This window comes from Galendromus occidentalis, unplaced genomic scaffold, assembly GCF_000255335.2.
Source record: "Galendromus occidentalis unplaced genomic scaffold, Mocc_1.1 scf7180000077514, whole genome shotgun sequence".
Classification (NCBI taxonomy): Eukaryota; Metazoa; Arthropoda; class Arachnida; order Mesostigmata; family Phytoseiidae; genus Galendromus; species Galendromus occidentalis.
In genome coordinates, this window is record NW_003805502.1 from 355,424 (window position 1) to 379,419 (window position 23,996).

The 23,996-nt window shown below is 51.7% G+C and overlaps 3 protein-coding genes and 12 non-coding genes across 15 annotated transcripts in view; 9 read left to right on the forward strand and 6 right to left on the reverse strand.

The window, feature by feature from the left end:
* Positions 1 to 2,741: 2,741 nt before the first annotated feature.
* Positions 2,742 to 3,462, reverse strand: LOC100905940 (zinc finger protein 512B). The gene has a single exon (XM_003747221.2). It carries the CDS (start codon positions 3,460 to 3,462, stop codon positions 2,842 to 2,844), a length of 621 nt encoding a protein of 206 aa, XP_003747269.1. The 3' UTR covers positions 2,742 to 2,841.
* A 3,034-nt stretch (positions 3,463 to 6,496) lies between these two features.
* LOC114828421 (ATP-binding cassette sub-family A member 1-like) lies at positions 6,497 to 10,022 on the forward strand. The gene is made up of 8 exons (XM_029112550.1): positions 6,497 to 6,656; positions 7,305 to 7,440; positions 7,732 to 7,880; positions 8,032 to 8,174; positions 8,518 to 8,850; positions 8,957 to 9,182; positions 9,340 to 9,602; positions 9,804 to 10,022. The coding sequence occupies exons 1-8, from the start codon at positions 6,497 to 6,499 to the stop codon at positions 10,020 to 10,022; spliced, it is 1,629 nt and encodes a 542-aa protein (XP_028968383.1).
* On the forward strand, positions 8,401 to 8,471 carry TRNAG-GCC (transfer RNA glycine (anticodon GCC)). Its single transcript has one exon. It is a non-coding gene; the product is annotated as a tRNA-Gly (tRNA).
* Positions 10,023 to 10,406: 384 nt separating the features above from the next.
* LOC100906087 (ATP-binding cassette sub-family A member 1) overlaps positions 10,407 to 23,996 on the forward strand; it is a 21,164-nt gene continuing 7,574 nt past the window's right edge. The window contains exons 1-18 of the mRNA XM_029112546.1: positions 10,407 to 10,546; positions 12,840 to 13,016; positions 13,179 to 13,401; positions 13,610 to 13,862; positions 14,063 to 14,236; positions 14,397 to 14,688; positions 15,104 to 15,235; positions 16,156 to 16,433; positions 16,545 to 16,701; positions 16,916 to 17,165; positions 17,269 to 17,455; positions 17,557 to 17,827; positions 19,766 to 19,864; positions 20,013 to 20,426; positions 20,547 to 20,711; positions 22,335 to 22,597; positions 23,096 to 23,304; positions 23,398 to 23,618. Coding sequence (XP_028968379.1) covers positions 10,407 to 10,546; positions 12,840 to 13,016; positions 13,179 to 13,401; positions 13,610 to 13,862; positions 14,063 to 14,236; positions 14,397 to 14,688; positions 15,104 to 15,235; positions 16,156 to 16,433; positions 16,545 to 16,701; positions 16,916 to 17,165; positions 17,269 to 17,455; positions 17,557 to 17,827; positions 19,766 to 19,864; positions 20,013 to 20,426; positions 20,547 to 20,711; positions 22,335 to 22,597; positions 23,096 to 23,304; positions 23,398 to 23,618 — 3,905 coding nt within the window. The remainder of the gene's footprint in view (positions 10,547 to 12,839; positions 13,017 to 13,178; positions 13,402 to 13,609; positions 13,863 to 14,062; positions 14,237 to 14,396; positions 14,689 to 15,103; positions 15,236 to 16,155; positions 16,434 to 16,544; positions 16,702 to 16,915; positions 17,166 to 17,268; positions 17,456 to 17,556; positions 17,828 to 19,765; positions 19,865 to 20,012; positions 20,427 to 20,546; positions 20,712 to 22,334; positions 22,598 to 23,095; positions 23,305 to 23,397; positions 23,619 to 23,996) is intronic.
* Positions 12,108 to 12,180, forward strand: TRNAF-GAA (transfer RNA phenylalanine (anticodon GAA)). The gene has a single exon. It is a non-coding gene; the product is annotated as a tRNA-Phe (tRNA).
* Positions 12,723 to 12,794, reverse strand: TRNAE-UUC (transfer RNA glutamic acid (anticodon UUC)). Its single transcript has one exon. It is a non-coding gene; the product is annotated as a tRNA-Glu (tRNA).
* Positions 18,280 to 18,353, forward strand: TRNAN-GUU (transfer RNA asparagine (anticodon GUU)). Its single transcript has one exon. It is a non-coding gene; the product is annotated as a tRNA-Asn (tRNA).
* On the forward strand, positions 18,712 to 18,785 carry TRNAN-GUU (transfer RNA asparagine (anticodon GUU)). The gene has a single exon. It is a non-coding gene; the product is annotated as a tRNA-Asn (tRNA).
* TRNAK-UUU (transfer RNA lysine (anticodon UUU)) lies at positions 19,108 to 19,180 on the reverse strand. Its single transcript has one exon. It is a non-coding gene; the product is annotated as a tRNA-Lys (tRNA).
* On the forward strand, positions 19,557 to 19,628 carry TRNAD-GUC (transfer RNA aspartic acid (anticodon GUC)). Its single transcript has one exon. It is a non-coding gene; the product is annotated as a tRNA-Asp (tRNA).
* TRNAM-CAU (transfer RNA methionine (anticodon CAU)) lies at positions 21,331 to 21,403 on the forward strand. The gene has a single exon. It is a non-coding gene; the product is annotated as a tRNA-Met (tRNA).
* On the reverse strand, positions 21,854 to 21,926 carry TRNAR-ACG (transfer RNA arginine (anticodon ACG)). Its single transcript has one exon. It is a non-coding gene; the product is annotated as a tRNA-Arg (tRNA).
* On the forward strand, positions 22,146 to 22,219 carry TRNAI-AAU (transfer RNA isoleucine (anticodon AAU)). The gene has a single exon. It is a non-coding gene; the product is annotated as a tRNA-Ile (tRNA).
* Positions 22,850 to 22,922, reverse strand: TRNAR-CCU (transfer RNA arginine (anticodon CCU)). The gene has a single exon. It is a non-coding gene; the product is annotated as a tRNA-Arg (tRNA).
* Positions 23,691 to 23,764, reverse strand: TRNAT-AGU (transfer RNA threonine (anticodon AGU)). The gene has a single exon. It is a non-coding gene; the product is annotated as a tRNA-Thr (tRNA).

Consider the following 23,996-nt stretch of genomic DNA (forward strand, 5'->3'; position numbering starts at 1 on the left):
CTGGTACAAAATACCAACATCGACATACATGTGTTACATACTTCAAAGGACCCACAGGAGTCGCAGAGGGGACGGCGTATCCATCGGAAATTTTCGATCCCAGGGTCGGTTTTACATCATTCGGTCTAGTGGCTGGTCCGAGATGCGGGAGGTTTCCCGCATTTTCGAGCCGGCCAAACTTCCGAGAGCGTTCGCTGCTACGTCAGCAATGTTCCAAATGCACAGGTTCGCGTGCGTGCGAATATTTGACCAACTTTCTACTAATGAGACTCCTGCTTGAAGGTCTCCGGTTGTCCTTAGGCTGATTCGGGACATCTCGGGTGAGCCGGAAACGTGCTCCAGGATGCTCGGTGAGCTCCCTGAGTGTATGAGTTTGCGGTCGCACGAGACTGTCGGTGACCAATCAATATCAAAGACCTGCCGGGCTTGATGGGAACTAGATGCTCATCGATGTAATCCGGTGAGATCCGGAAATTCACGATTCGCGTCGTGGAGTTTCCTTCCGGACTTCCGGGGCACCGGAAGTATAAGCACATTATGAATATGGAGGTGAAGCAGTACTGTAATTAAAAGGAAACGTTCACAGGGCGGTCGGCATTTCTTTTCCGTGGACTTCGAAAGTGCGACGTCATCAGGATGATGCGAGAGTTCGAAAGTTTTCGGAGAGCTTCCGCAAAAATCCCGCGAGGCCGAGCATAAATTGAATGAGCCGCCTCGAGCCGGGCTTCAGACTCGTGAGGATGGATCTCCTCTGGAAGAATCTTCCCGAAGTTTTTTCCAAAGAAGTCTCCTCAGGAATGGGAGCTGAGGAATTCTCCTGGGCGATCTCCTGAGCCGGCAATATGCTTCCACGGAGACGCATCTCCTACTGGCACAGGTTCGCAGACGGTCTCGAGCGCAGACGTAGTTCACTGATGTTCAGAAAACAGAATAAAATGATCGTGGACAAATATTGGTAATTCGACTAAGTCGAGGTATGGGTTTCATTAGTATTTTTAGAGCTCGCCAATCGCTCAGACCGGAGGCACTTTAGGCCGACCGTGGCTGACATTCCGGGGGTGTGCCTCGTTCAGTCGACACGAAATTCCCCGCGCAATTACATACGCAGCGGCTATTAATAATTCCGAGACAGTAAACTCTGCAAATGAGCAGCACGTGCGTTACTGCCCGACTCCCCTCCTGGCTCCTTTCGGCCGGTTTCCCGCGTGCTTAATCCCACGCAAGATTAAACATCCTGCGAATCATGCTAGCGCTGCGGGTACAGGAAATAGATCTCGAATGAAAGTCATTTTCACGATTCACGAGGTACTGGGAATGGTCGAAGTTCCCTCCGGGTGCCGGGTTTCGAGTACGAGAAATCGCTGCCGATCTCGGGGGGGGGGGGGAGGGGAGTCACGTCAAAAATTGCATTCTCCCCGGCACGAAAGCGAGCGATCCCCGTGATCGGGTATCTTGAGCTCGATGCTGTAGAAGCTCACGACTCGAACCTGGGCCTCTCGATTCAAAATTTGACTCCAGCTCGAGATACAGCAAGAACATATCAGTCCATCGACGGAATTTTATGGGACCTCAGAATCGATTTACTTGAGATCCCAAATTAGTATCAAGCGTCAAGCATGGTTCAGGGTCTTATCGGTGAAAGAATCTAAGCAGAAAGATACTCACGCCCCCATCGGTTTCGCGGCCGAAAGTGCTAGCGTGCCACTGTGTGCCCCTGATGCTGCGTGGTTCTTCTTGTGTCGCCGCCACTGCCGCTATCTCCGTTGACGTTTTCGCTGACGTTGCCAAGAACCGGGATTATATAAGCAGTGCAATTGTTTGACTCCAAGTCGTAGCACGCTCCGTTGACGAACAGGCAAGGCAAGAGTGAATCATCATCGGTCGGCTCCATTCTTCGATAGAGTCGAAATCTGACATTATGTCATCCGCTGTCAATCCGTGCGAAAGAAATTACAAACCTCACCCAGGCAGCTAGCCAGTGAGTCAGTCAGTCAGCCGGCAAAGTTCTTTCTGTTCCGAGCGAAAATGGAACACTTCGCAAACAAACTTGCTTGCGTCGCAACCGGCATTGCGTAGGTCGCTGTGTTTTGATTTGCAAATCTCGACCACCCACTGCCGACTTATTCGAAATGATCACAATCCAAGGGAAAAATATCAAGGGGAAGAATCCCTCTCGGGACAGACTCCCCGTATGTCCTCCCTCGAACTGAGATGTTGCGAGCAACTCCGCCAATTGGAAGCTGTGACTCAGAATAGGACTGATCGAGGATCAGCGCGCCATTTCCCGGATCCCACGGGCAGGAACATCGAATCCCTATAAATCGCTATTATTATTGATTTTCCCTTGGAAGCAGGGGCGGATCCAGTTTTTTTTCTTGGGGGCGGGGGGCAAGTCATATTTTCAGGGGGGAAAGAGCCGAAGAGGATGACGCGCCACCTCGCGGCCAATGCTTTTGTGTAGGGATCGAAGATTCTTGGGGGGGGGGGGCATGGCCCCCTGCGCCCCCCCTGGATCCGCCACTGCTTGGAAGCGACCGAAACGAGTTCCCTGAGCGCCCCGGGACGGCTGAAACGATCGAGAGGGATGAAGAAGACGTAAACTTTGTTAAACGCAAAGTTAGACGGGGGAGCGGGGTTGTATTCACACCAATAAAAAATATACAGCCGACCGTTGTGATATAGATATACACGAGTTTACACGAAGGGCCACAACGCGACGCCGGATCGTTCCACTTGAAGCGATCAGGTCTCTTCCGGACGAATTCCAAAGTCTACAAGAGTTTCCCTGAAGCCCAATATCAGTTTAGCCTCCTGAATTGCTGGGGCAGGGTGTCGAAACCCTTATGCCTTGAAACCGTGGAATCCATGATGGCCGTGGAAGTCGTGATGGTGGTGCTTCTTGATGTAGACAGGTACCGGGACCTCAACGGGTTTCTTCACGATGATTTCTCTGAACACTGGGACCTTGACAGGAACGGTGACTGGCTGTGGCACTGGGATAACTTTGTGAACTGGTACCGGCACGTATTTGGGCACCTTGACGTGCACCGGGACATGCTTCAAAACAGGCACAGGCACGTGTTTGTACACCGGATAAGGCGCATCTTTGTACACTGGGACATGAACCGGAACGGGAACATGGTGCGGTACGGGGTAGGGCTTGTGCACGGGATAAACCTTCGGCACGTGAACGATTTTCGGTATCTTCTTCACCACCGTGTAGGGTTTGGGCACAGGGACTGGATGCGGAACATGCACCGTGTGCGGCACAGGTATGATCTTGTGCACTGGGTAGGGTTTGGGCACGGGAACCGGGTGCGGAACCGGTACTACCTTGTTCACGACCTTGACAATTTCATGATGGTGGTGGTGGTGTCCTCCGTGCCACCCTCCGAGAAAATCGGTGGCCTGAGCGAGCGTCGCGACCGCTAAACTGAGGAGCGCACAGTGTAAAGCACGCATGTCGATAATTGTGCTGCTTATGCGGTAAGTCAGACATTACTCTTGATGCCCCTACGATTTAAAGGGGTTGGCCCCCTCACCCTGCGGAAGGGAGAGTCGGTGTCTCGGCAACTCTCCTCGAGGCAGAATGACCTTCAGTCATCCGACCGACTAAGCGGCCGACCACCCGCCCGCCCGTTGGCTGAGTAGCGGTCCCTAGGCAGCAAGCGCTCACTCAACTACTGACGCCAGCGGTCGCGTTGGCCCCACCACTTCCTGGGGCAGTGCCGTTCGTCAACTCGCCACTCAAACAGCCACTAGGCCAGAAATAGACGGACAAACGGACTTACGGACGAATCGACTGCTCGTCCTTCCATTCGCTCATGAAATCCTCATTCGAATTGTGCATTTTCGGCGGAATTCGTTCCATTTCGGCTGCGGTTCTGCACGGAATCGCGGCTAGACCTCGAGAATCTCAGAAAATTCTCCGAAAATGGATCTCCGGTTACTACCTCATTGCCAGAAATCAGCGATTACGAATGACACGCACCGTAAGACCAGCCCCTCGATTCTCAGTCCGGAAGATCACTTATTGTCGGTTCGCGTTTTTCCCTCCTAATCACCGATACTCAGCATACGTCAAGATGTTTGCTTACTTCATCGGCACCGCACGCGATCCGGAGCTGTGCTCCGAGGCTTGAAGTTTTCTCCGCATATTTAAATAGCTATCGAAACGTAACGAAACAAAAAGATCTTATGCCGTACGGTAGGATTGTTCGGGGGTCTCTTACGCCGTATCAGTGACTTCTGGGACGTCTACACGAACCCCTTGCTCGAGACAATTTTCCGGGGATTAGCCAGCGGGGAGTTATGTCTTTCATTATGATTTCGAGCGGACTATCGAGCCCGGCTCCCTACTTTACGGAATTTCCATTAGGTTAAAGATCCGCACAATGACTGTGCCCTCTCCTGGGAATAGATCGAGGGAAACTGCCCTTCATCATGTCAGCTGGCGGCATTCGGTCGTTCCGGAATCCCCCGACCTCGTCTTGGGTCTGATTTGACGCAGGAATCTCTGAGTGGCCGGAACATCCGAAATCCGGGACTGAGACGCGCTGCTCTAGGTCAACCGATAACCGAAATCTGTTTTACGCTCTAACGATTGGAGGCCCCACATGATATTCATTGGAGCGGTCCCCCCTCAGGAGATGTCTTCCGGCAGGACTGCTCGCTGGAACGGTAGTTCCCATGATTCCGAGAGAAACGTATCCGAGAGAGACGAGTCCGACAGGTGAGACGTCCCCGCTCTCGACTCGAGGCTAGCAGATGTCGACCCGTAGAGCGGTGCTCTGTTCAATAAACGCGTGGAACGGAGCATCTGTCTCGTTCTCTGCAAATCACGGAAGCACTCACGGGGAGGAGAAATAAAGAGGGAACGCCATGAGCCCACCGAGAGGTGCGGGGAGTATCCGAGAATCGCTCTGGTCGAGTTGCGAGACTAAATGTCGAGTGCGCTTCCCTCCCAATCCTCCTAGTGATCACTTGTCAAGTCCTTCGTTCGACCGATTGAGACACGACATGGCGATGGTAAAGATTGAGGATTCATCGCTATCTGAGGAGTGCTACTCACCGAACCGCTAATCAATTCGGAACGGTCGCCAGCCTGCTGCAATGCGCTATGAGTTCGCGACTCAGCTCCGGATATGGAAGCAAGTATCTCGAGCGATATTTCTCGGGATGCGATGAGAATTCCGCAGCGAGAGTAGCAAATGCGTGAATCATGCATGAGAATTATCCTCTACGCCGTCGACTAGATTCCACGGCGCGGCCCCGGCTTGAGAGCCATGTGTGACGCTCGAGAATCCAAACGAGTTTGACCTATCATGCTCCGATATCTAGACTATGGCTATTCATTATTCATTGGCAGCAGCCAGCACGGACCGACGAGAACGGATGTTCGGGTGCTCGAGCGCCAGACTCCTGGGAAGCTGCCCCCGGGAATGAAAAATTGAAAGAATTGTGCCACCCGAGCCCCAGCTGCTTGTTTCCATCTGACGCTCACTGTCGCACATATGCAACGTGACCAGAGTACGAATGCGTGATGGGGGAGGATCGGTGCTCGAACCCGAGCTCTATACGATTGAAGCGTTGAGATGACCAACGAGTTCGATTAGATTTTTTTGAAATCATTTCCTTCGCCCTCGAGAACGATTATCGTCTTGGATGAGGTCGGAGTCGGAGCGCGATCTGTCAGCTAGTATGGCAGGAAGCCGAACCAGTTTGTCTTCTACATCATCAGATCTAATATTCATGACATGCTGAATCTTCGATCGCCCAAAGCGTATTTCCGCCCGGAGTCCGCTCTTCGGCCATGAACAGCATACGGAGGTCGTGTATCCCTCAGCCTAGTCGTGTGATTCAGGCGTAATGCCCTGCGGCTCCAATCAGAAAAATATCGTTGGTAGAGAATGCCTCTGTCTGCTTCATATTATTTCTCTCATATTTCACCAGATAATTATCGCCGAAACGGAAATGGCTCTTTGCTCTCGCTAAATCTGCGGGTGCGTCGAAGCGTGTGATTTTGACTACAAGGGGTCTCGTATTTCCCATCGCATTTTTTTCTATGCGTCTTTGGCACTTATTCACTCCTGTCGATCAAAAAATTCCACCTATTGCGAATTGATCTGGGTTTTCGTATCGGTGGTTCGGCATCAGATTCTGTCTCGATTCCTACGAGGTATGGAATATTGTAAAATATTCCTGTACTCGAGGAGAAGCGGGTCGTGAGGATTCATTGGCTGAGACTTCGATTATATGGAATGTTTCGTGAACAATGGAGAGGTGCTTTAGTAGGAGAATCAATAGTCCGATGAAAGTGCTTCCTCTCGAGAGTCGCCGACTGCGTACCGATTCACTAACAATGTTCGTGCTGATTCTCCAGGTGACGACGGTGGGTGCTGGTAGGCCGGCAGCCGGTCGCTCCCCACATCCATCCGTCCTTCCTCCTCCCGCTGCTCCCGGCGTCGGTGCGCGACGCCCCGTCGCCCCCGCGGCGATGAAGTTCTGGTCCCAGCTTCGGTTGCTCCTATGGAAAAATTGTTTAAGTCACTCGCGGCAGAAGCTGCGAGTCGTCATAGAGATCATCTGGCCCTTATTACTGTTCCTGATACTGATGTGGGTGCGGACCCGCGGTCTCAAGCTCTATATTCACGAATGTAAGTTATATACGACCTCGCTTGGCGCATATGCGTCGTAACTCGGGGTTTCCTCCTTTCCATATCCCATTCTCCTCATGAGAGCCTGACTCCGAACTCTGTCATCGCTTAATCTCCCTCACCGGGAAACGCACCTGAACCTCACCTCCCTTCTGCTCCACCTAGTCCTGTTCAGCGCAAAAGACCAATCGATATAAAAAAATATATTACAACGGAGATGAGAACCAGCATGGGCATCTTCTTTTCCTAACACGCTGTGTGTTTGCCCACATTGATTTGCTTTGCGCCCATCTCTTCAGCTTGGTGCTTGCATCGAGTCGTAGAGGTGTTGACTGTGCTGATCGATAACGCTCGTCGTCACTCGAGGAATCATTCTCGCGGCGGCTCGAAGCAACTCCCAAGATGAGATGACTTACGGAGAGTGATCAACACCAACAATAAATCCACGCTGCCGCATTCGCATGCCCGTATCGCTGGCTCATGTTGGCTGTCGACTTTATAGGATTCGGCTCGCCCATCGAGCTTGTCTCCTCCTGCTCTGACTCTGAAACTGGATATCTCATGCCTTTCGAGTGACTTCTGCGAATCGTATCTGGGGGGACAGGAGCTGAGATTCACATTCAAGCCTCGAAAATCGCTTTGTTCCAGGTCATTTCGATCAGAAAGCGATGCCCTCAGCAGGATTGATCCCGTTCGTTCAGAGCACGGTATGTACTCTGAACAACACGTGTCATGACAAAATGGCATCGGACAACCGATATACTTTCGAATACAACACCTCTCTGTGAGTATACCCGTGACTTATAGTTAGGGGGAAGATCTGTAGGAGAGGTCTCATTCAGTGACGCCTGGGCCCGCAAAGGGACGGGGTTAGTATAATACTTCTCCCATTTGTCGCTTGGAACCGTCGTAGATTCTAGATAATGTCAGCCATGCCTTCTGTACTTGTCGGAAGCCCTCGAAGTGGGGATCCCGATCATGATCGATGGTCTGGTCTGACCGTCACATGTCAGAGCGTTTTGGAAAAGGACCAGAGACACCTCGACCTTACTCCTGTTCTCCTTTGATTTCGCAGACTTCTACAATTAATGGGTGATGTCGACAACATAGTCCGGGAGAAACTCCACGGAGAGACTCTTAACTCAATCCGGAAGCTATCCTTCGACCTCCAGGAGCTTTCGGCTTTTGTTAAAAAAGTCACTAATCCACAAATACCCTTGAAAGGTATGGGGAAACCTGCATGGAGTCAATCGTCCCGATTTCAGCGCTCGTTCGGCATAATTTCGGAATTCCTAGCGTTTCCCCAGCTTTCCGACGTGCACTGTTTACACGTCATTTGAGGCTATAATATTTTTTGCCTTTCTCACGTTCCCAGGGAAGATATGGGTGAAAAATATTCTCCGAGTGAAGTCTGCAGAGGAATTCGTCGAAACGTTCAAAGAGGTGAACGTAACGATACCCGATTCCGTAGCAGAAAGATTCTATGATGTTTCTCTGAGCGTCAGCGGATTGCAGCAGGTGAGTGAAGTTACAACGCTCAGCGCCTTGGTCTCTCTATTTGCGATAGAACCGACTAACGCAGCAACAGGCGATACATGTCGAACGAAAATACCTCCGAGTGATCCCACGTCATAAGTAATCGATGCGTCCCCAAAGTGGAACCTACAGTGTGCAGTGTCGCGCAGACACTCATGTGGATAGGCCAAAGCTACATTCGTGGTCAAGTCTTGTGAATTCATAACTAGCGTCGGTGGTTCAGTGGTAGAATACTCGCCTGCCACGCGGGTGGCCCGGGTTCGATTCCCGGCCGACGCAGAATTTTGTTTTTCCGCTGAGAAAATCTCATTTATTGTTGTCGCAGATTTTCGATCGAGGTCGGCAAGACATCTACTCGCATCTGTGCAGCTCTGACGCTCTCCAGAAGCTGCTAGACATCATGGATAACAACGCCGACTCCTTGCCACAGCAATTATGCAATTTGACTGAGCCCGAGGCAATTTTGTTCACCTCGAACGTAGTTCGCAATTTCGACTGGAACGCTACCCTCACCGAGATAGCTGGGGTAACGGAGAAGAGCGGTTACGACATCGGTCAGGAGGATTGGCGGAAAGCGTTGTCCACGGCGCAGCAGGTCCGAAAGGAAGTGTCCGATCTCAGTAGTCTGCGGGAAATGCTCAACAGTCTCTCCAGGAAGGTCAGCATAGAACGGAACCTGTAACTGGAATTAGCTGTCAGCTGTCAGGAGTTCGGACTGAAAGCCCGTCACCGTGATAATTTTTCCCCTCTGCTATTCCCTTCAGGTTTCTGAATTGAATCGACTGATGGACCTGAGTGACGCGAACTCGACGATTCGTTTCGTTCAAGCTGTAGTTTGTGGCCGAAATTCGACGACTCTTCTAGACACCGAGCATGGACCCGCTCAGCGGATTGAAGAGTTCAGAGAGCAGATCAATTCAAACTTGCAGCAAAGCTCTCAGAATTCCGACAAGAAAAACGACGACAAATACGTCTACGACAACGCTACTTGTGAGTGTTCCGACTCTCTTTCGACATAGGCTCTTCCTGTAAATTTTGAATCGCGATTCCGCAGCCCAAATGAGAAAATCTCGAGCTCCGACTCGGAATTATTCTTCGGCGCCGGCGGCTCACGACCCCCCATAAGAACCTTCGCGGTCGATTCCAGCGCAACGATGTAATGCCATCTTCAAAACGCTCGAAGAAAATCAGATCACCTTATTCCTGTGGAAACAGCTGAAACCCTACGTTCGGGGCAAGATTCTCTACTCCCCGAGGAACGTGGCAACTTTCAAGATAATCGAACGCGTGAATAAAACATTCGAACCCCTGCTGGCCATCCGAGATTTGGCGCACACTTGGTCCACCACTGTTCAGCCAAAAATACAGGATTGGATGAAGAACCACTCTGAAGCAGTAGATCAAATAAAGGTTCGCTTCCGCCTCATTCGATGTGAATCCTTAATTTCTGATCTGTGCCCTCTCCTCCCTGTTCGATATGCATGTTTCCAAGACGGGCCTCGTCTGAATCGGCTCCGGTTTCTCTGGCAGAGCAGTCGCAGCGATCCTTGGCCTGCAGGAAAATCTGGAATTGCGATCAGAATCTTGAACACGTCTCGAATTTCCTTCCAGAAACTCTCGACGACGGGAAGTCTGAATTTTTTGATGATGATGGAGGAGCACGTGAACAATGCTAGTAGAACCACAGGAGACAATGTGAATTCGACTGGCGTGACGGAGACCTTAGGATGGCTCGCTAATGTTCCTGAGTACATTCAAGGAGCGAACAGAATCGCTCATGAGATCGAAAACGCACTGAACGTGAGTAGAACGCTTGATGAAGTTCGATGAACCTCAAACTAGTCGACAGACAGGAAGCCCCTCCGAGATGCATCAGCCGGTCCTGGAGAACACGAGTTCTCCTCGTTTGCACGACACTCGGATTCGGCGGTAACCTTCCAGAAGTCATGAACCGTCGGACTCCCTGGGGTTGCTCCGTACCGTTCAGCTGGACGATGGGCTTGTTTGTCAACGCTCCCAATCTTCTCGGACGAAGCGGACAGCGGATACGGCGAAGACGATAATTCGAATCGGGGGATGGACCGTCAGAGGAATCAAATGATTCGATGCTTCCCGCCTTCTCAGGGATGAACTTCTCCATTCCAGTGTGTCGAGATGAATCGGTTCGAGGGCTACGATCGGGAAGAAGACTTGATGAGAAACGGTTTGAAGCTCATGGCTGAGAACAAGCTGTGGGCAGCGTTGGTCTTTACGAACACCGGCGGTCCAAACAGCACGAAAATCCCGAAGTTTATTCGGTACAAAATCCGGATGGACGCACGGAAGGTCGATTCAACCAAGAGGATCGAGGACAGGTGGGTCAGCTTTTGGGAGATTTGCGATCTCATTTTGAAATATGTGTTCATTCAGCGCTCCACAGCGATGAATTTTACGTTCCCGTCCAATGCGCCCAGTACATCCCCATGAGGGATAACCGACTACGCATATCGTATCTATTCGAGAGACCAAGCATTTCCGAACCAAGGGTTCGGCTCTTTGCGACACGCGCCAGAGTTCCTCGCATTGAGAATTCATCACACCAGATACTCTCTCGGACAAGAGTGTTCGCGGGGACTTTATCTCGAGAGGTTCATCTATTCTGCGCGAGCTCGCGTGGCATTTCAAGCCTGACCGCTTACCATACTCGCCTGTCATGCTGCCCGAAGGCGAGTATGCCGGACAAGCAGGACGGCGGAAGGGGGAAGGGGGGCAGGCGTGCCGCTGTCGGGCTGACCGACCGCCATTCGGATTTCTTCTCCGTGAGCTATCGTCGACGTATCCGCACGAGGTCGAGAACTTGTCGGGGCATCCTCAGCCAAGTCGCAGACGCCGCTGCGCTGGCGACCCCCACCTCTGGCGCAATACATTCGATCACGCCAGCCTCTCCAGCTGTTCTCCTCCGTCATCGACGTTGTTACTGAGTGAGCTGACCTATTCTTAGCAGCACGAACGCTCGAGGAGTCCTCGAGATTCCTCTATGCGAGGTCCCCCGGCTGGACTGCCGAACCCAGCCCGAATCCTGTGTCGGACGGGTGGAAAGTTCCCACATCATTGACGCCGCCGCCGCGCCCTCCTCGAGGTTCTTCGCTCACCGACCAGAAGAAATAAAAAATTCATCGGCTGCGAAACACCGATGATGGGCAATGAGAATCAGCCAGATTCCTAGAAAGCAGTTCCACTGGGTTTCAAGGCTCATTCCTTGCGGCAGCAGGAAGTGTAGGCACGGAAGGTCCGAGATATCGCTCGTCGACTGCGCATGGCTCCACCGGAACGCGGAGCTCCCCGTAGGTAATCTCGGAACGAGTCTGAAGGATTCAGACGCGAGCATGCCAGGTGCGCTGGCGATATCGCTGCCCGCGAGAGATTCCAGGACTGGGTCGGTAGAAGTTGGGTGATCGCAGCCTCGCGGCCTGGAATCTGGAAAAGACGCTCGGTTATAGAATCATTGGTGGGTCCCTCGTCATAAGGGCTCCTCTCATCTCGGTCATCATGATGGTCGTCGTCAACGCCACCATTGCGCGCCGGCTGCGGGCCGTGATGGCGTGACTCAGAGCATGAATGTTTTATTCATCATCATTCGAAGGACTGTTGCTGAGAAGTGCTACGCAAGTCCGGGGAAACGTCAAAGGACGTCTCCGTGTCCCCAGCGAGCCGGAGGATCCACCCTCACCCGTTTTTTGATCGATTAGCGTCATCTCGGGTTGATATCTCGAGGCAGCATATTTAGGGACTTATGCTCCTCAAGGGCTTCGATTTCGAACGGATTCAACGAGAGGAGGGAGGCTGCACGCCGAACGATGATACGGAGTCACGGTGACTGACAGCGCAGTGTCGGTCACCGGCTTGCCAACGGATGCGAACAGTTTGGAGATCACGGCCGAAATAGCTCAGTTGGGAGAGCGTTAGACTGAAGATCTAAAGGTCCCTGGTTCGATCCCGGGTTTCGGCAAAATCTTTTGTTTTCATGAGATGCACACATACGAGATGGATGTTTGTACATATATTCATCACTCATTACAGTTCCGTATTATTGCGTGAAGTGCGTTTGAAGTCAGAACCCAGAGTTGGTCCGCGATCGATTCGCCGATCAATCGAGCGAATCGATTCTGATTTCTGTTTGCGTCTAACTCACGCGATAACGCGGAACATTGCAAAGACAGTCTCTTTGAAAGCCGTGCGGACGGGGCCAGTCGACCGAGAGACACTTCTCTAGTGTTTATCGAAAATAATGATCGACATTTTTTTCTCCGAATCGCGCCATGCTCCATAGAATTCAAAGAACGATAAATTCTTGTTGGCGCCAGAGCGCAGAAGATACCTTTCTCAATCTCAGTCAGGCCATGTGTCATCTAAGTCAGGCGCGGATCCAGGGAGCCTCCAAGGGGTGGAAACAGGAGGAGGAAGCGGTCAAGGCATCGAGGGAGGGGCGTATCGATTCCCGGGGTCGTGGATCCGCCACTGCTCCGAATTAGCATTATCCACCAAAAACTATTCCGACGCCGGGAATTGAACCCGGGCCGCCTGGGTGAAAACCAGGAATCCTAGCCACTAGACCACGCCGGATCTTTTAAACTGCACTATGAGTGTATGGCTCGTGGTCAATTACAGAGTTTATCACCCGGGACCTCGCCGTCGGCCTGCGATCGACCTCAAGTACATAACCTTCGGATTCGCCTACCTCCAAGACCTGGTCGAACAAGCGATAATCTCGTTGCACACCGGGTGGACGAACAACACCGGTGTGTATCTGCAACAGTTCCCGTATCCATGCTACATCTTCGATCAGTGAGTTTAATGTACCGGTTTGATAGAAACGATTTTCTGCCCAATCGTATCAATATTATTTTCTCGAATCATCACTTCATGAATCCGTCGTCAGAGGATTTCGGGATGATCGATATTATGTGTCGTCTGAGAAGCGTTAAAAGTCATACTGTCTACGCTCAGGTTCATCGTCACGATCGCGGAGTCGTTCCCCATGTTCATGGTCCTGTCATGGGTGTATTCGTTCTCCATGATCATTAAAACTATTGTCCGTGAAAAAGAGTTGCGACTCAAGGAAGCCATGAAAGTGATGGGCCTCAATAACTCTGTCCTTTGGACCGCATGGTTCATCAACTCCTTCCTGTTCATGTTCCTCTCGAGTGTCTTGTTGACGCTCATTTTGAAGGTGAGATTGCCGAGAAGTCCTCCATATCGTCCGGAATTTCGGGAATATCCCGTCTGATCGAATCCCGTCTCGCTCCGCCGCGCCGTATCTATCTCGACGGAAAGCAGAGACTTCTGTCGTTCTACTTCGAGATTTCGATACCTCGACTCAGACCGCACGGATGAAAAATCCGAATTATAAAGCGGTATCATTCTGATCGATCTTTCAGTTTGGAAAAATTCTTGAACACTCGGATCCAACGATAATCCTCTTGTTCCTGATGTGCTTCGCCTGCGCTACGATCACAAAGGCGTTCATGGTGACGACGTGGTTCTCGCGAGCGAATATCGCCGCCTGTGCGGGGGGCATCGTATTTTTCACCCTTTACTTGCCCTATCCGTTCGTGAAATTGTGGACTCATCGCTTCAATATACACGCCAAAGGCGCAGTGTCATTGATATCAAACGTCGCGTTCGGTCTCGGTAAGTAGATTTCGCCAAGCCGACAAGGGAAGAGAATGAAATTCCCGCAACTCCGCCCCCGGCAGACACATTCCCGCAGATCCCTCACATTGCCAGAGGAAAAAATGGAATCGCACGTGTTCGTCGGATCGAGACCACGATGCGTCTCGCTCTATATCTTACATTGAAGTCCTTCGCTACGAACTCCATCTTCTCTCCAGGTTGTTCCTATTTGGCGCATTTTGAAGAAGAAGGCACCGGCGTTCAATGGCACAACATTGCCCAGAGCACAATGCCTCCGGACAAATTCAGCATCGCTCACGTGATGGGAATGTTGCTACTCGACTCGATTCTGTACTTTTTGCTGGCGTGCTACACAGAAGCCGTTTTCCCAGGTGAGAGCCCCGAGTGCAATACAAACGAATCTCCGAGAATCCACGACCACGAGAATCGTCTCCCCATTTCGCCAATGCTCTTTTCCTCTACCGAGACATGGGGGCGGAATTGAAGAAAAACGCTGAGGGAGGCGAGAGATGAAATTTGGTTTCCCCGCAGGACAATATGGAGTGCCGAAACCGTGGTATTTCTTCGTCACGAAGGCCTATTGGACCGGAAGACCTGCAATCAAAACAGAATCCGAAGATTCAGTATCTTCGAATGGGACCCAGGCAGGCGCTGATTTCGAAGACGAACCTAATGATCTGACCCTGGGGGTTTCGATCCGACACCTAACAAAGGTTTACAGCGGATGCAAGAAAGCAGCTGTCAACAATCTTAGTTTGAATTTCTACGAAAACCAGATCACGTCATTCCTCGGTCACAACGGCGCCGGAAAGACGACTACGATGTGAGTTCGCAACCCCGTCCCACCGATTTCTTGTTTTCGCCTGACGAGTGACCGGATTGTTTTAGCAAAGCTGGATTCCCCGGGCAACTTCTGAGCGAATCCGACTGTGCTGAACCTCGATGTCTGCCACTCGCTCTCGACCAAATAGAAACGTTTCCCTGCAAGGCTTCCGAGACATTTTGATACGAGCCATGCAGATAGCTGAAGCCATTCGGGTTGCGGAGCGGAACCTTTCTCCGCATCGTGGGCCGTCCGAGATGATTCCCCGCTCGCTGCAGGCTGCCCATATCCTGTTCTATGTTCTTCGGATTCGGCCCACGAGAGTAGATGCAACAACAAACCAACCCATTCCGCAGCTGGACGTATCCACTGAGTGAGTTCAATTTCCTCTACGGAGAAATTCGCTTGTTTTCAGATCAATATTGACCGGGCTATATCCACCGACATCCGGTACAGCGAAAATATACAATGACGACATCCGAAACAACATGGACTCGATACGACACTCCTTGGGAGTGTGTCCTCAACACAACGTACTGTTCGACGAGTGAGTGACCCGATCTTTAATTCCTGGCAATTCGAGTATCCTTTCGGATCTGTGTGATGGCGCGGTGCGTCGAACGGAAGCCGCCACGGGAATCCCCTTCTTGCCAAGGTTTTTTTTGCTCCTAGGGGAGAGCCTCCGACAAATGGGTCAACATTTTTGCGGCTGCTCGTTGCCCTGCTCGTTGCCATGCTCGTTTTTTGTGGCATCAAGCTCGCCCTTTGCTCGACAGCATTCGTTGCTCGCTGCACGTTGCCCTTTTGAGAAAAGAACGCGAGCCAAAGGTGTTGAGTGGAACCCGTCTTTGTTCGAGGGTGGAGCTCGCACCGACCCGACGCAGTACCGAATGTTCGACCAGGAGACCGTCGTTCTCTTTTTACTCTCCGAAAGAGGGAATGATCACTTTCGGTCGTACTAATCTGGTCTGCAATTTTCCGACCTTTTCTAAAAATGGACCTGAAATCGTCTCGTACTCCAGACTATATTTAGCCCTACCGCACGTGTTTCGATCGCTCTTCGGGGCCGAATTCAACGACATCAAAATTTGTCTTGGATGAGGATGCGAGTTTACGTCGAGGAAGCCCGAAATCCATGAGAGCTTTCGATGAGGATGAGCTCTCAACACTTCGAGCTCGAGCTCCGTGGCTGCTTCCTCTGTGGCTACCGGCTCTACCCATGGCTAGGCCTGTAAATTATTCGCGGCGATCGCGGGATTCGCGGAAATTTCCGGCTACTCCCCATAGAGTTTCAATGGAGGCCGCGAATTTCCGCGAAAAGTTTACATCTCTACCCATGGCTCACCCGGGGATGACGCCTCGCAGCAATCGGAAACTACCATCACTGCTGACGAAAGACGGAAGACTCAATCCGGCTTCTCCCCGAATCCTTTCCAACCTTCTCAATATTGACATTTTCGTTCGCAGGTTAACCGTTCACGAGCATTTGTGTTTCTATGGCCAACTCAAAGGCCGTTCAGCTAGAGAAGCCGACAAGGAAGCGAAGGAGTTTCTCCGCGATCTCAACCTAACCAACAAGCGAAACGAATTTTCGGCAGAGCTCTCCGGAGGGATGCAGAGACGTCTGTCGATTGCGATCGCGTTCGTCGGAGGCTCTAGGACCGTGATTCTTGATGAACCGACGGCGGGAGTTGATCCGTACGCCCGTCGAGGAATCTGGGAGCTTGTGCTCAAGTACAAAGCCGGTATGGAGGGGGGAGGAAGGATTTTTCCCCATCTAACAATTTTGACCATATGATTGGATTGAGTTTCCGCGCTTTCGCTAACGAGTCCATTCCCTATGGCCTTGCGCTCAGGTCGTACCGTGATCCTCACCACACACCACATGGATGAAGCCGATCTATTAGGAGATCGCATTGCGGTGATAAACGAAGGTCGATTGAGATGCTGCGGCTCCTCATTGTTTCTGAAAACTCGTTTCGGATCGGGTTACTACCTGACCCTCGTTCGGGAATTGCCTAAACCTTTGCCCAAATCTCCGAGAACAACGCCCGATGACCACAAAAGCCTCGAGGAGCAGACGATCCGCTCGAATGGCAGCAAATCTGACGACGAAACCAACAGTGAGTCATCTGTGAACATGACCTTCCAAACGGGAGAAATTCGACTTCATTCACCAAGGAATAGCCGGGAGTACGGAATCCTCGATGAACATTCGAAGTGACACTGTTCCTGACTTTTCAGCGGGACATGATGCCGTTCCAGTGGATAACCTCAAGGCCTTGATCCGTCGTCACATCGAGGGCGCTGCACTTGTGAGTTCGACTGGTGTCGAGATATCGTTTCGTCTTCCGGCCTGTCCGGATACTTACGCATCATTTGAAAAGCTATGCAAGGAACTCGACGCCAATCTGGACAAATTGGGCGTCAGCAGCTACGGTCTCTCGGATACCACGTTAGAGGAGGTTTTTCTCAAGGTACGCTGTTTATTCCCCGTCTCGCGTGCTCAATCGCGATCTTCCGCGTCGCGCCCGAAAGGGATTTGAGAGATCTATGGTGAATGCTTGCTCCTTCCGCCAGGTGACCAAGGTAGGCGAATCAGCGGTGAATATTCATACGGGCCAAGTCTGTGAGGACCACGATCCTTCCCCGCCGTTCTGGCGCAAGGTAGCCAGTTTCTTCAGCGGTCTTCAAGAAATGCGTTCAAAATCGAGAGACACTGAACCCTCTGAAGAAACCGGTCGACTCACCCAAGATTCCGCTGGGGGTAAGCGAGCTTCTCTTCGCGGAACGCAAGGCGGAAGTGTTTGTATTGGATGCCGTCATGTCCCATTCCCCGGAAAAATAATCTTACGTATGCCTTTTCAGCCAATCGACCTGATTTAGATCTCCCCACGCCCGCCTCCAAGGAGGTTATTATTGGAACACTTTTGCGACGCCGGCAGCTGGCGGCAATGTACCGCAGAAGATTGATGCGGAACACCCGGAACTTGAAAGGCGTCTTCTGTGAAATCATACTTCCGGCGTTTTTTGTCTTCCTGGCTCTTCTGTTCACCCTCCTGATCCCTCCCCTGTCCGAGGAACCATCTCTAGAACTCCTCCCCTGGCTCTACGGTCCTCCTAGTTACGCCTTCTTTAGGTGAGTTCGAGCGCAGCGTTCCCAGCTAATATTATGTCAGGATAATCGGCTACTGTTAATTGTGAGCTCTGGGGTGAGCCCGATGCAACGTGAAGTGATTTCCGTGAACTTTCGGATCAGTGTTCCTCGTGGAGCTCCGAGTAGTTCTCCGTGGGGTATCTCCACCGTTCCGCGAATCGATCCTGCTCGTTCCCACCGAGTGTGTTCCTTTGTCATCTTCCATTCATGCAGGGGCGAATCCGGAATATTTTCCGGGGAAGGGGACTGTTTTGTATAGGGTTGGGGATCCGGGATGGCGTCCTGTCCCTACACTCCAGCATCACGACTTTATGTCCCGGGATGGCGGATGGGGAGTGAGCGTTGGAGCTGCTCCGACTGACGTGAGGTCTAAACGCCTTTGCATCCATCGCGGTCTTCGATTGTACTCACAAGTCGGAGCGGCTGGAAGCGTGGCCTCCGTGGCGCAATCGGCTAGCGCGTTCGGCTGTTAACCGAAAGGTTGGTGGTTCGAATCCACCCGGGGGCGGATAATTTTGCGCGCTTTCCGAGGATCAAGTTATTCGTCCTATCGTGGCCGGGAAATCTCGGAAGGACCAGGCGGCTGAATCGATGACGGGTGAATTGCAGAAGTCGCCCCAGCCTGACTGCACCTTGGCGCTGATCCATTTTTACCAGGAATCGCTGATGAGGACAGGCAGCAGAACTCTTAATCGAACTCACTCTGCGTAATTCTCGCCGGCGGGAATTTCCCAAGAGCTAGGAGTGCTCAATTCGGGCCCTTTTTAATGCGAGGCGTCAGCGTAAAGCTGACTATGCAATGCGCTCATTCAGAATGTCAACATTCGAATGCTTGATCCGCACGTAGGCGGCGCGGGTCTCTCGTGGCCTCCGTGGCGCAATCGGCTAGCGCGTTCGGCTGTTAACCGAAAGGTTGGTGGTTCGAATCCACCCGGGGGCGATTCGTTTTTGGAGTCTTCGATCGGAGAACTATCCCAAGATTCTCAGAATCTCAATCGAAAAATGATACGGAGCTCCATCGGGAGGACTCGTGTCGTGGACATCCGTTCTCGTCGAATAGTCCGGGATCTCTCCGATCGTTGGCCGTCACTCCCTGCATTCTGCCAACTCTCCACGAATAATTTGAAGACTCCGGTCAGTAGGAGCCGATGACGGGTCTCCGACGCAATCAATTATAGGCGAGTTTCGTTCGTTTCGTCTAACATTGGATAAGAGAGAAGATCACCGCGACAAGGAAAATGGTCGAGGCGACAAAAAATCACCGCCCAGACAGGGGCTCGAACCCTGGACCGTTAGGTTAAAAGCCTAACGCTCTACCGACTGAGCTATCTGGGCGTCTGCTCACCATGGCGAGTGTCTCGTTTCTATAGTCGGTGCTCTCTCTCTCTCGGCTGGAATCCATCGCCCGTGGACGGATTATTCATCCGTTGGCCACACACGATACGCGCTTCAAACATTTCTGGGGACAATCAAATCGGGCAATGACCAACTCGTACGATCAGGCGCAGTGCCCGGTGTGCGGTAAGGCGTTGGAGATCGTGTCCGCCGGATCCTCCGTCGGTGCGGATCACGGTACCGAAAAGGGCGTTTGCGGAGTTCGGTCTGAGGAGCACTCTGTTTTGACGGGATCCGATATACATCTGACGGTGGCAGGAAGCAGAAGAACTTTTTTGAGAATGGGCTCAAAAATTTCCGTAAGCCGAGAGTGTAGTCCTCGTTAGTATAGTGGTAAGTATCCCCGCCTGTCACGCGGGAGACCGGGGTTCGATTCCCCGACGGGGAGTTCTTTTTTCGCCATCCGGAGACCTGTTTTCGCGCGAACGCCGGACGGGTACGCCACGAATGTGGCGCACTCCGGTCGTTTTGGATAGATCATGAGAATCACGGGACTATCCAGTAATCGATTTCTTTCCTCTTCAGCAACGAAGACGTGACTGATCCTCTGAATGAGAAATACGTGGACACGCTGCTGACCAAACCCGGACTGGGGATCCGCTGCATGAAAGACATGAATCTGAAGTGAGCATCTTCGAGCTTTCGGGAGCAAAATAATTCAAGATGAGAGAAGTGGGAGCGGATAACTCGACATCGAATAGTGGACATCTGAGTGAGCGGATGCTTCTTTTGATCCATTTGTTCATGCATCTCCGTTCTGGTCTTCCAACAGAGATATGCGATGTGAGTCCGATCGATGGGAGAACGTCTCAACGCTGGCCGTTCCTTACGACTTGGATACTGCAAACGAAGTCGTGGGCTGTGACTGCTCCGTCGGAACTATGACGTGCCCCAAGGAGCCGCATAATCCGCCTGCGCTCCGAACACCCACGACAGACGTCATGCTGAATATGACGGGAAGGAATATCTCGGACTGGATAGTAAAATCTTGGAAACAATATCACAAACGCAGATACGGGGGCTTTCAATTCGGCATAAAGAACCCCGTCGTTTCCTTGGACTACACAGTTTTGGAACTGCTAGCCGAGCGTCTGGCGGATATCGGGGGTTTCAACTCGCGAGCCACATTCGAACCCCTCGCCAAGCGTCTCAGTAGTAGCCAAGTGCTGAATAACGCGAAAGTTTGGTAAGTTTCGACAGCTGTATGCCGGGACTTAATGCCACACTCAGGCGAGAATTAAACGGAGCGGTTGTTTCGAGCATTTTTCTCCGGTCGAAGAGCTCAGTTTTTGATTTGTCTGACTAGGTTCAACAACAAGGGATGGGCGTCGTCGGTGGCCTACATGAACGCTCTGAACAACATTCTCCTTCGGGCAAATCTTCCGCCTGGAGAAGATCCTTCCGAATTTGGCATCTCCGTCATCAACCACCCAATGAACTTCACGCAAAACCAACTTCAGGACGAACTTCTGTAAGTGGGACTCCTGAGAAGTGCGGAGTCGGATTTCTGGCGGGTTGGTATACCGAAAAACTTGAGAAAATTCCCGGTTCGGCGAGACTGACCCGACCCCCGAATTCTCGAGGTCCCAGCCGATCATTGAAGCCAATCAACTCTCACATGTGGAGGGACACTCGCGATAGTGAGATACTCTCAGGTTCCGACCGTGTTAGTTGATCGAGAGCTCTCTGATCACAGAATGCTCCTTACGCCGACGGTCTCGATGAGAGCGATCTGAAAAAATAGCGTGACGATTGCACTTCGCCGACGATCGACCCCCTGGAATTCTCTAGACGACAGAGAAGCTCCGCGTTGATTCTCGGACTTCACGTCGTCTGCATCGCAGAAACGTCTCTGCTCAAGGTCACCGAAGAGCCATGGCAACAGGAGTCAAGCGAGAGCTATGCATCGTTTGACTGTCTATGCTTGACTGTCTTCGGGTGTCCCAGAAGCGCCTTTGAATCTTGTTATCGCTCATCTAGTCCTCGAAGGAGGGATCTCAACCTTTCGAGACTGTTTATGTGGTGTAACACGAAGTTAGGAAGTCCTCGCTCCGGCGTTCGTTTCGTCTGATTCTCACAGATTTGTGTCCGCCTCGGTAGCGCAGTAGGTAGCGCGTCAGTCTCATAATCTGAAGGTCGTGAGTTCGATCCTCACCCGGGGCAAGGCGGCCTACTTTTTTTTTAGTATCCATCGCATCATGAGTACTCCTTAATCTACCGACCGGAGCGACCTATTCAGTAAGATCCGTAGGAAAGCCTGAAATTCTGCTGATGGTACAGAAGAACTTTTCTCCAGCCTAATCGGTGGAATCAGAAATGCTCCGCGCGCGGAGATACCGGATTCCCATTCCGCAAATGGACTTCATGGGCCTGAAACACTTGGTCATCCGACGAACCGATCGATTTCCCCCGAAAAACTAGTGGGAGTTCCTCGGAATCACCCTCGAATGATGAATGATGAACATTTGACTCTGGATCCATTCAGGAGCTTACTGATGTCAAACGCGGCGGAGCTCCTGCCATTTCTTCGATGAAGGCGCGGAGCAGTTTTCCAATCCTGATCAGTACTCTCTCCGGCAGCTCGGGCGGGAATGAATCGTCGGCAGCAAAAATCGAGCTCGCCAGGATTCGAACCTGGAGTCTTCTGATCCGTAGTCAGACGCGTTATCCGTTGCGCCACGAGCCCACAGAGATCGGCGCAGAACTTGGCCTTGTTGTTGGGGCTCATATTCTCATCGAGGCGTCGTCCGCGTCTCCCATTCGCGCCGCGGCGGATCTGACGCGTTGCCTCTGGCTCCAGGCATCTAATCGCTGCGCCCCGCAAGGACGTCGCCAGAATTCTGGCGATAGACACTCTGCGCGCCGTCGACTACAAATCTAGACTAGCGGCCGCTTCGGAGTGTCTGGCCCACTAGCTCAGTCGGTTAGAGCGTCGTGCTAATAACGCGAAGGTCATAGGTTCGATCCCTGTGTGGGCCAACTTTTTGGTGCTTAAGGCATCGTCATATTTTCCTTTCTGACTGAGCGGAATGCATACTATATTTTCACACAGATCGTGACAACATGAGCTCAAATCCAATGACCGTTTTTTCAGCAAACGTGGAGGACTATCGTTGCTGCACGCGACATGCGTCATATTCGCCATGTCATTCGTCCCTGCGTCCTTCGTGATGTTCTTGATCGAGGACAGAATCTCCGGCAGCAAGCACCTGCAGTTCGTGTCAGGACTCAAACCCTGGCTTTATTGGTTGGGCCAATACTCTTGGGACATATGCAACTACGTGATTCCAGTATTCCTGTGTGTTGTTATATTCATGGCATTCAACGAGGAAGCCTACGTGTCTAAGGATAATATCGGTAAGTGTGTGACATTGCACCCTCGACGAATTCGTTGGGGGTGAAGATATCATCCCCTGACCTGCGTCAGTATTTAAGGAATTCCGCTCCAGCTCCGAAGTAGTAGCCAGACCGGATTGGGTGCTCGAGCACGCCAAAATTCTAGGATGAAGACCGATATCCTACAAGCTCGTGGTTGACCCAAGCTCGTTGAGATCTCGCGGCCATTATTCTGCACTGGGGTTCTAGAGTAAGCTGTTTGGCCACAAAAACTACCCTCGGCGGGATTCGAACCCGCAATCCCCGGTTTAGGAGACCGATGCCTTATCCGTTAGGCCACGAGGGCGCGCGACCTCAGAGTGAAGTTTAAAGGTTTTCAAATCCTAACGGGAACCGCATAGACCCCTCACGAACCTTTGGAGGAACAATCCGGGACCGGTCTTAAATAGATGATAACACGAAAAGAAGAAGACGGTACTCTCCGACGTACTCTGACCACTTGGCTCTTTCCTATTCCAGGCGCCCTGATTCTGTTACTGTTATTATACGGCTGGTCGTCTATCCCTCTGATGTATCCCTCGTCCTTCTTCTTCGACGTGCCGTCATCGGCATTCGTTTCCCTATCGTGCGGGAACATGTTCGTCGGAATCGTTTCGACTGTCGCCACATATGTTCTCGAGCTCTTCGACGACGATGAACTCCTCTCGATTGCGAGAATTTTGAGGAAGGTGTGTGTTACATTTAGAATTCTCCAGGGAATCTCACAGCGTGAACTTTGAATCTCTTCCGTCCAGACAGATCATCCTTATCTTTTCCCGCAGGTTTTCTTGGTTTTCCCTCAATATTGCCTAGGCCGTGGCTTGATGGATATGTTTGCAAATCATCTAACGGCCGCAGCGCTGGCTCGCTTCGGCCTGAAAACTTTCCGCCATCCTCTGGAGTGGGATTTCCTCGGCCTGAATTTGGTTTGCTTGGCCGCCCAAGGAATCGTTTACTTCATATTCGTACTCCTGCTACAATACCGATTCTTCTTCTCGAAGAGGTGAGTGTTTCCCTGATCCGTCAGTGGGGAGTCGAGAAAAAAAACAGACACAGTAGGTGGGTCCGAAAAGGAAGGCTCCGGTGGGAGTCGAACCCACGATCTCCTGTTTACTAGACAGGCGCTTTAACCAACTAAGCCACGGCGCCACGAGGGATGCTGCACTTTGACCGCGTACTGTATCGGAGCAGCCTTGGCATGCCCGGTACTCATTCGGTATAGAAGAGTGAATTTTGCTGCAAAGGATCGGGGTCTTTCCGTCACGATGGTGCTCGTTGAGCAAGACTCGATGAGGTGCGCGATGAGCTGTTCGAGGACATTGTGCGATCTGCGCGAAGTTTCACCTGCGAATAACCTTCATTAAGAAGGTCTCGATTCGAG

Coding starts and splice junctions, on each gene's coding strand:
- LOC114828421 (XM_029112550.1), top strand. CDS start 6,497: ATGAAGTTCTGGTCCCAGCTTCGGTTGCTCCTATGGAAAAATTGTTTA. Junction 6,657..7,304: donor CAAGCTCTATATTCACGAAT/GTAAGTTATATA, acceptor GCTTTGTTCCAG/GTCATTTCGATCAGAAAGCG. Junction 9,183..9,339: donor CGTCTACGACAACGCTACTT/GTGAGTGTTCCG, acceptor GGTCGATTCCAG/CGCAACGATGTAATGCCATC.
- LOC100905940 (XM_003747221.2), bottom strand. CDS start 3,462: ATGCGTGCTTTACACTGTGCGCTCCTCAGTTTAGCGGTCGCGACGCTC.